Raw genomic sequence first — 10,489 nt, 5'->3', positions numbered from 1 at the left:
TTACTGTTGAATGCTGTTGTTCGTGGTTGTTAGTCACTAAGTCGTGTCCGACTATTTGCAACCCCATGGACTGTAGCCCGCCAGGCTCCTCTGTCCATGGGATTTCACAGGCAAGAATACTGGAGTGGGTTGCTGTTTTCTTCTCCAGGGGATTTTCCCCACCCAGGGATCAAACTGGTGTCTCCTGTATTGGCAGGCAGTTTCTTTACTGCTGAGCCAGCAGGAAAGCTCCACTGTTGACTGACTGGATATATTTTTAAGTAAAATCGCTGGTCTTAAATTTAGTTTGAATTTGACAAATGTATGCATCCATGTAATGAATTTCTCCAACAAGATTTAGAGCATGGAGCGTTGTCGTCACCTAGTAAATACCCTTCAGTCCCCTTTGCAGTCGGCCTCTTCCACCTACAGCTACCACTCTAATTTCTAATCCCGTGTTACTTTTACCTGTTCATGATCTTCATATAGATGGAATCATCCAGTATGTGTTCTGTGTCTGGCTTCTTTGACTCAACATAATGTTTTTGAAGTTCATGGATGCATTTCTTTTCAAGAGTGTTCATACTCTCATAACTTCTTTAAAACTTAGTGCTGACCTCTAATACTTCATATTCATCACAACACAAGTGATTTTTCTTTGTTCTCTAGAACTGTGAATTCACTTTATTATCTTTATCACTTTATTATAATATTTAGTGATAGATGTATCATCACTGAAATATCTGCATGTAAATTAAGTTGAAAATGTAAAGATATAATCAAATGAAACTCAAATATCTTTAACATTATTGATTCTGTAAGGCAAAGTTGTTTTTAATACAGTGTTTTTCACTAGCATACAGTAGGAGCAGTTTTACCTTTCCTTGCTTTTGTGTATTTTCCAGACACACAGACAAAAATGAAATGTTTAATTTTTCCTTTGTATTGTATGTCTTAATAGAGATCAGATTAGCTTTCTTCAGGATGAACTTGGATAAGGGCAGTAAAAAACCCTATTGTTTCCAACCTCCACTAAGATGAACTGGCAGTGTGTCAGGAAAATTCCCAGTATGGAGCAGTTTTATTACAATTCAGTACAATTGGTTCTTGCATAACCTTTAGAAAATCATACATAAAACATTCTCATCTATATAAATAAAAATCACCCACACACTTTATTAATAGCTTTGTTCACTTTTTCCCTGGGACGTGTGCTGCACGCTCCTACTGTGCCCCTTTACAGTCTTTTTTTAAGATAACTTTCTATAAGCTTTCTTTAAAGCAAAAAGGTTAGATAATATTATGAATCAAATACAAGTGTAATATAATTTCGATAATTCTCCCTCTTGATCACGTACATAACTAGTGTTTCTAAGTGTCCTTTTTAGTGACAGGGAGTGTGGATTTTTCACAATATATAGTCAATTTAACTTCAAGAAAGAAAGAAGAAGTAAATGTCGTACTTTACATGGAAATAAGAATCATAATTTATTTGTGATGTGTTTGGGGGTTTATTTTCAAACATATACATTTTTAAGGTTTATGTCATGACCACAGTAAATAACATGGTGAAACCAAGAACATACCAAGTTGAAGTCTCAGCCTTTTTTCCTTAGTCTAGTTCATTAGCAAAAATGTGTTTGTTTTCAGGTGTCATCTTCCTGAATCCAAACTTTAGAAAACCTTCCATTATTCCCCTAAAGTATGTGTTATAAAATACCCAGATAATTTAATAATAAGCCTTTAGATCTAACTGCTAATTTACAGGAAATACAAGGGTCAAAAGAACATATTAAATGACATCACTGCCCAGAATGGGGGAAATTCTGCAGGAAAAATGACCCAGTTTCTTGAACAAATGAATAGCAATAAAGAGGGCATATGGAGGAAAAATGGCTACTTTTTTTAGATTAAAAGAGATTTAAGATGGGTCATTTATACCTCAAAAAGAGAGAAGGAGAGGGAGAAAATACACTATCAAAAAAGAAACAAAAATACTTTGGAGGTAGTAAATAGAACAAGAATGGTAAAATATTGATAATTGTTGAAGCTGTGTGATGAATATATAGAGCTCTTTACATTATTCTAAGTTTGAGATTTTTTCATTATATAAAGTTAAAATACACACACAGAACAAGAAGGAAAAAAATTGATCACCCTTGTCATTGCAAACAAAATTATATTCACTCTAGGAATAGCATTTTAGTCCCAGCAAACAGTTTGTGTTGTTCACTGCGCCAGTAAACAGTAGCATCCTATAAATTAAATTAGTGTATTTGGGGGAAGGAGGGCAAAGTATTTCTAATACAGCTATTCTTAACCTAGAACTCAGAACTCAGTGTCCTCTCTTCTCCCACTGGATGCCGTAAAATAGTAGAAGGTAATGCTTTGTTTGAGAGGAGTGATGAATTTTGAAAGGCAGATACCTCTGTCTTAGGAAAAGCAGATGGACCTGGGTTAACAGTGAAACACAGGAAGTGTCTCTGCCTTTAGCATTAGTCTCCCTCCTGTGCGGTGTGTGGCATTCACCTGGACTGCTGTCCTCTGTGAAGTCAGCGACAGGGCCTTTCTCACAGCCAGCGGTTTTGATTCCTATATTATTCTCTGATAAAATACCTATTTTACTACAGAAGATTTTTTACCTTCTGTTGCTTTTACTTAGTTCTATAAAAATGAATGCTCTTAATGAACAAATTAAACCCTTCACAAACATGATTTTAGTACAATGTAATTTGCCTTCGGAGAATTTTTTTCTGTGACATTGACTTCATGGTATTTTTCTAGTAGAATAAAGTCTGGGTCTAATCAGGACATAGAACTGCAAACTATAGTCACAATCAGTATTTTGATATTTACCCACATATCATAGCAAAGCAAGTTTGCAAAATCAATGAATGCTGAAAACAGTTTCTTCCGTGAACCTGCTTTTCTAATTTGGAATACTGGTTTTCAGGCTATGGAGGCTTAACCCAACCTGGCTGAAGTGATCTAGAAAGGACCTTACAAATCTACGTTTTAAAACAAACGCCCTTTTTTCTTGGAGAAGGAAATGACAACCCGCTCCAGTATTCTTGCCTAAAGAATCTTGTGGACAGAGGAGCCTGGTGGGCTGCTGTCTATGGGGTCACACAGAGTCGGACACGACTGAAGCGACTTAGCGTGCACCCATGTATTGGAGAAGGAAATGGCAACCCGCTCCACAGTTCTTGCCTGGAGAATCCCAGGGACAGAGGAGTCTGGTGGGCTGCCGTCTATGGGGTCACACAGAGTCAGACACGACTGAAGCGACTTAGCAGCAGCAGCAGAAGCCCTTTTTTCTGAGTTCTCTAGAATCATTCTGCCATGGCAAATTTAAGAGCAAACCAAACATTCCTCAAGCCCAGCTACATGTGTAATTTAAATTATTAAGGTATCCAAAAAAAGTAATCATTTTGCATTTGAATATATTTGCAAAATCTGTCTTTTAAACATATCTGTATAATCTATTATATTAAATTTTGAGCTCTCAGCTGGAGTCATGGCTGTCAGTTTAACTCTACCTAGCCACTATCACAATAACATGAAAGTATAAAGATATCTTGCTAAATATATCTTAGTTAAACTTGATATGTCACATCTTTTAAACCTAGAACTTGTGATGATAGAAGGAGGAAGTTTAAGTACCAAATGAAGTGAATAAGTCTGGATTTTGAAAAATGTTACTATCAAGAGCATTTTTTGTTTAAAAAAAAATATATATATATATAAAATAATCCTAAATGGTTATAGCTACTGACAAAAAAACAGTTATTTTATTTATTGAGTACTGTTTGTTAGATTCTTCACTAATCACTGTATTTAGAGTCTTACAGTGTAGAAGTATGCGCTGAGCATATGTACTATAAAATCTCAGTTAAGATTTTGCAGAAATACAAGTGATGGAAGAGTAATGTTTGTTTCATAGTCTGTATAATCTCTGTCAGCCTGGGGAAAAAGAGATCATTTTCTTGAAGTGGTTGGAAGTACTGTAATGAAAAAATTTTAAGCATGTTTTCTAATATATTTTATTAAAATTACCCATCTTTTGATGAAATCAGTATCCTCTCATCATAATGGCCAAAGCTCTTTAGCCCTTCACTGAAGTGCTTTTTATCCTAATTCTTAACATGTTTGCTTTCTGAATTCATTTAACATCTAAAACGTTGTTGACAAAGAAATGTAGTTTTGACACTTCAGGAAAGACATTTTCTACTTTGTAAAATTATGTTTCTACATGTGAAATTTGAGAAGGCACCAAAGTGAACACTCTATAATTAATTTAAAACTATTGTATTAGCACTTCAGTGCCATTTAGAGGCAGTCCATACTAATATTTAAAATTCAGTTTTTTACATAACATCTTATTATCAATGTTATCAGCCAAATTGAATAATTTTTCTCAAAGTCATTAAAGTAATCCACAGGAACTAATTGTATAAAAAAAAAAATATCATGTTGTTTCAAAATGAAATATATCAGTCAAAGGCACTGCTTTATGATGTTTTTGTTTTCAATAAATAAGGCTTTTTCCTCCAATAAATAAAAGCATCACATTATTAATACTTCCCCTACTCCAATAATAGGCAGTTTTTCTAATTATCTCCCTAATACCTATAGGCAACTTTCAGTTGTTTTTGCTAATATGAATAGAATGGTAAAGCCCAGAGTCCAATAAGAGTTATTGACCTACACCTGAACTTATCTGACCAAACTTTTTACCAAAGATGCTATGGACAAGAGAACAGATTTAAATTGTATTGCCTGTTTCCTTTTGTTTTTTATAGTAACAGGTAAGTGAGTGTGCAAATAAGTATCAATAGTTAAAAGACCAGTAGAGCAGTTAAAAGAATAAAGAAATTAGATGACATATTCAATCAGCAAACTAGAATATCAGTTTCTGACTGTTTCTCCATCCTCCCAACTTCCCATATGAATTCCTTGTTGGCAGGAACTGTCCTATTCTTCCCTGTATTCCAGATACATTGCCCAGTGTAGTTCATTGGAGCCAATGTAATGATTTAGGCCAGAAACTTAAAACCTTCCATGAAATGTCATGATTTGCTTCTGGCAGGGAAAACAAAGTGAAACTGGAATATGCAAAAGGAGGAAAGAGCCTCTCTTATCTTACATAAATAATGTTTGAGGGAAGAGTATAGATGTTTAAAAATTTTTATTGTTAATTATATCTGTGTTTAGCCTATATTATTTGTCTTTAGAGCATATTATGTTACCAGAACAAGCTCACTTTTCAAAAAGTTTGGGGATTTTGCTAAAGTGCAAACAACAGCTTGTAAAAAATATAACACATACACACATATAACCAGCCTAAAACTGCTTGTCACCAACCCCAAACTAATGACTAGAAGCTTCAAACTCTGGGTATGTATATGTGCAAGATTATAACTAAAGTACTCGATGGTTACTGATAGCGTGTGTGTGTGTGTGTGTGTGTGTGAGTTAGCAACCACATGACAATGTATTCAGTATTGGTATTTGATAAATAAGGGTTAGGATTTTTTAATTGGGAACTAGAATAATAAATTGCTCATGTACCTTTAAAAGTATCTCTTTTTAAATTGAATTCTTACTGAGAGAATAACTATTAAAAATTTAGTTGCAGTCTTTTTATCATTTTGCTTTGATTTTATACTAAAAACTACCAAGAAGATAACATTTAAGTGTATCTTTTTCAATATGACAAAGTTACATAAGAAGAGAGTCCCCTAGCACGTAAAGAAAAATGCAATTATTTTCTATTCTGAATCTCCAGACTGCTGTTTTAGAAAATCATATCTGATTATTTGCTCAGCAGAAGATTATTGAGTTGATTTAGCTGTGATTTTATTTAACAAAGCTTCAACTGCATTCCTACTGTGGAGTCCGAAAAAGGTAGAGAGATATAAATGATACATTCAAACTGTGATTTTTGTGAACAGGGCCATCGATGCACCCCTCGGAGCTAATAGCGGAGATGAGAAACAGTGGGTTTGCGCTGAAACGAAATGTACTGGGGAGAAACTTGACCGCAAATGATCCATCACAGGTAATGATCTTTTTATCAGTAAGCTGAAAATGTCTATAAATCTAAATGTGATTGCTTGTGAATTGCTACTTAATGTTTTCCAATATGCATATATCCATGGAAGGCAAGATAGAGCAAACAAAATGCCTAAAATACATCTTGATTTTGCTTCTTTATTATTTTAACCTAAATGAGAAATTGTTTTTAAACCTATATTTTAATAAACGAAACTGCTTCTCTGGGTTTTTGTGGATAAAATACCTAACTGATCTGGTGATAAGGTTGTTAACTTTTTCCTTCCTGCTAACTTACCCTGAAGTGACGTTAAACAGAACCAATGAGAAGTGTATAAAAGCAAACCCTTCAAAATAATGGAAAATATTTTAAACAGTTACTTGATTAAACTGTACATAGATCCAGAAATGGTTGAGTTTAAAGGGTTGTAGATGTTCTAATATAAACCATTTATTTCATTTAATGAGGAAACTGGAGCCCACAGAAGTTAACTGATTTCCCTAAGATCATGGGGCTATTTAGAGACAGAGCTGAGACTAAAACCCAGACTCCCACTGGCATAAACTTGTGCTGCTCTGAGAGAGTCACATTCCATCTCAAACATTGCTAGGGATTGTACGTGTAACCCATCTGCTATGTATAAAGTGAAGTGAAGTGTTAGTCGCAGTCGTGTCCTAATCTTTGCAAGCCCATGCAGTCTCCTCTGTCAATGGGATCCTCCAGGCAAAAATACTGGAGTGGGTTGCTGTTCCCCTCTGCAGGAGATCTTCCCCACACAGTGATCAAACCCGGGTCTTCCACATTACAGGCAGATTCTTTACCTGAGAATACCAGAGAGCTCTGAGCCACCAGAGAAGCCCATTTATTATGTATATGTACTGTTTAATATATTTAATAATGTACTGTTGAAATTATAAAGGCAAAAAGTGTGAGTGTTTTGACCTTCCTGTAAAGTTCGCAACCTTCGTGGGTTTTATGTTTCACTAAATTAAAAAGAAAATATTTAAACCCACAAGTGTTTAAATTCAAACTTAAGAGAGAATTGTAAAGCCATTTATCCTCCAATTAAAAATAAATAAATTTTTAAAAAATAAAAGTGCAGAAAGGTTAAAAAAAATAAAAACGAGGGAGAGTAGAAGCCATGCTTTAAACATTTTGTCAATGTTTCTGTATCGTCCTCTCCTGATAAAGCAGTCATCTTAATCTCTTAGGGCATTATGATCCTCCTTGGCAGGTAGACTACAAAAATTTTTGAATTCCACTTTCCAATCCAAAATGTCATACTCATCAACAGTATGTCCCTAATATAAAACTTATTTGTAAATGTTTCCTGACAACTAACTTGTTTTCTAATCTAGCAATTTAATGATGTTTTTGTTGATTTAGGAATATGTTGCAAGCGAGGGTGAAGAAGATCCAGAAGTTGAATTTTTAAAGTCACTAACAACCAAACAAAAACAGAAACTCCTCAGGTGATTAAAAAGTGTCTGTTTAATTAATTCAACTACATTTTTTCTTATGTTTCATTTTAGGGTCATATTCATCTCTGATCCTAAGTTTAAGGTACTTAAACCATGTATCACGTTGATGTATTGATTTATTCTTCAGCTACAGTAATATAGTTTTGTCTTTCAGGAATATGAAAATGAATGTAAGATTATGTACTCAGCTTATACCACAAAGTCACTGCACTTTTCAGAAAATTTAGTTTGGAAATAGATTTATTTGTAGGTTTTACTTTTCATAGTAGATTTGTATATCTTTATATACAGTTTGTTCTTAGAAGATATTGTGAGCCATGTATTACTCTCAGTTTTATGAGGAATGCTGAAAATGCTAAAATTTAAAGTAAGTATGAATCACGTTAAACAGACTACCTATGGATTAAAGAATCCAAGAAATGTCTGGTGAGTCCAATAGAGGGAGCTCATGTTGTTTCAATATGTGGAGTTTTGAGGATGGCTGGACAGAATCCAGTGAGGACATTTTTATTTCAGAGTAACTCAAATATATCATATAAATAAATGTTACTCTTCTGAGAATGTGAATTACTCTTTAGAAATGCATAATGCCTTAATAGAATTGTCCTAATTATTTATTTAATAAGGCTAAACAATTGTTGAAAACTAATATGTGATCTTTTATGTAACTAAAATAGAGTATTAAAAATGTAAAAATATATTCTTATTCTGAATTTCTGGAGAATATGTTCTTGAATTTTGACAGTGTAATGTTGTTTAGTATTTACATATTTTAAAATAGTACATACATAAAATTAATGTTTCATTGATTAGAGGTTTATATTTGAGTTTGCAATTGATCCAGCTAATGTTACAGACCTTTCTTTATGCCGCGGTGACGATTACATAGAATACTATATAATTTCAAATTCTGATTCAGTAAAAAAAAAAATGTAATAGTCATTACTATAGAGGACAGTATACCAAGACAGTTAATGTATTTTTTAATTTAAACTTATTGTGTATGTGCCTTGAATAAAAGGAAGAAAATGATTTGTTGTTTAATAAAAGTAAAGAATGTGTTTGTAAAAGTGGTAAAAAATACCACTTTTAATGTTTCTAAGAAACTGTATTGTCTATTCAAAATTTTATATTTGTCAGTGAAAGGACAGACTATTTTTACATAGCCTATTACTATTTTTTCCCTAATAACAGGAAATTAGATCGACTCGAGAAGAAAAAAAAGAAAAAGAAAAAAGATAGAAAAAAGAAAAAGCTTCAGAAGAGCAGAAGTAAACACAAAAAACATAAAAACAAGCCCTCCTCCCCCTCCTCCTCCTCCTCCTCCTCCTCCCCATCCCCACTGTCCTCCTCCTCCTCCTCTAGTGACAGTTCAGAAAGCAGCAGCAAGAGCGACGGCAAAGGGACAAAAATACAGAAGAGGAGAAGAAAGAAAAACAAGCGTTCAGGGCATAACAACAGTGATTCTGAAGAGACAGGCAAGTCTAAGAAGAGAAAACGGGATGAGGAACACTCTTGCAGTCACAGTAACAAGGAAAAGCCTAAGTTTTTAAAACAAGAGAGTTCTAGGGAGAATAGCAAACGGAGCCATTCTGATTCTGACAGAAAGCCCAGAAGCCATGACCAGAGTCCAGGGAAGAGAGGATCTGGAAGAAAGGAGAGGAGCAGCAGGAGCCAAAGCAGGGATGAGAGGAGCAGGAGAAGCCGGAGCAGAAGTCACGGTAGTTACAAGCCAAGAGAAATAAGGAAACGGCCACGGCGCAGTCCAAGTGAAGATCGGGACAGAAGAAATGACACCAGATGCCATGGCGCAGATACGTACAGAGGAGGGCAAGTGCACAGAGAGCATTATCGGGAGATAAGCATACTGGAGTGACACCAAAAGAATGGAGCAGAGGTAGAGAACAGAGGGACTTCCATGCGACAATAAACTGCAAAGAAAAACATCTCCACTTTTTTCTCAAATACCTTTAGCAAGGGCTAAATTGTATACTGTTGTCTTTCTAATAAGAAGCTCTATTTTAATTTTTCATCTCTGTAAACTGTTACATCAAGTACAAAACTACATGAATCCCATAAGAATAAACTTTGCAAATATTTGTAAGTAATCTATTTGGAGGCTGTAAAAACATATTCTGTTGACAAATGTTTCTTGTATCCTATACTGAAATAAAAACCCCTTATTACTCTGTGACATTTTCATCATTAAAAGAATGACAGTACATTGAATGGATATAGTTTAATTATTTTTTCAATTCACATTTATTACTTTTAAGATTTGAATTTACTTGAAGCCAAGTGTAATCGCTGTAGAAATTCCCTGGTATGAATTAAATAATGGGTTGATCAGTATTACTGTAAGACTTTAAACTTCTTTCAGTTGTTTTGCTCTAGGGTAAGAAGCTAGCTACATTTGGATGATGTGTTAATTTTCTATGCTGCCTTAACAAATTACCTCAGTCTTAATGCAGATACAGCTCTGGAGATCAGAAGTCTGAAATGGGTCTCACTGGGCTAAAATCAAGGTGTCAGCAGAGTTGGTTCGCTCTGGAGACTCTGGGAAAAATCTGCTTGACTATTTCAGCTTCTAGAGGCCACCTGCATTCCTTGGCTCCTGGCCCCTTTCTTCCATCTTCAAAACTAACATAGTCAAGTCAGATTCTCACACCTAATTGCTCTGACACTTTGACATTCTGCATTGTTTTCAACTTTGGGGGACCCTTGTGATTCCATTGCGCCTGTCAGGAGACTGGGATAATCGCCGTATTTCAAAATCAGCTGATTAGCAATCTTCATTCTGTTAGGAACTTTAATTCCCCTTTGCCATGTAACCTAACATCTTCGTAGGCTCTGGGTTGGGGCTGCTGTGTCATTAAGGGATCATTATTCTACCTAGAACAGATGGCCTTTCAACTACTGACATTTCAGCGATCGCAGTTTACTTCTAAAGGTTAAGCATTTATTGTCATGAACG

General features: G+C 34.8%; 1 protein-coding gene across 1 annotated transcript in view; it reads left to right on the top strand.

The window, feature by feature from the left end:
- Positions 1–9,737, top strand: part of CIR1 (corepressor interacting with RBPJ, CIR1) — a 29,532-nt gene extending 19,795 nt beyond the window's left edge. The window contains exons 5-7 of the mRNA XM_005907236.3: positions 5,934–6,040; positions 7,421–7,506; positions 8,710–9,737. Coding sequence (XP_005907298.3) covers positions 5,934–6,040; positions 7,421–7,506; positions 8,710–9,391 — 875 coding nt within the window. The 3' untranslated portion in view covers positions 9,392–9,737. The remainder of the gene's footprint in view (positions 1–5,933; positions 6,041–7,420; positions 7,507–8,709) is intronic.
- Positions 9,738–10,489: the final 752 nt, after the last annotated feature.

This window comes from Bos mutus, chromosome 2, assembly GCF_027580195.1.
Source record: "Bos mutus isolate GX-2022 chromosome 2, NWIPB_WYAK_1.1, whole genome shotgun sequence".
NCBI classification, from domain to species: Eukaryota; Metazoa; Chordata; class Mammalia; order Artiodactyla; family Bovidae; genus Bos; species Bos mutus.
Note: the sequence above shows the minus strand (reverse complement) of the source record. Positions and strands in the feature narration are given on the sequence as shown.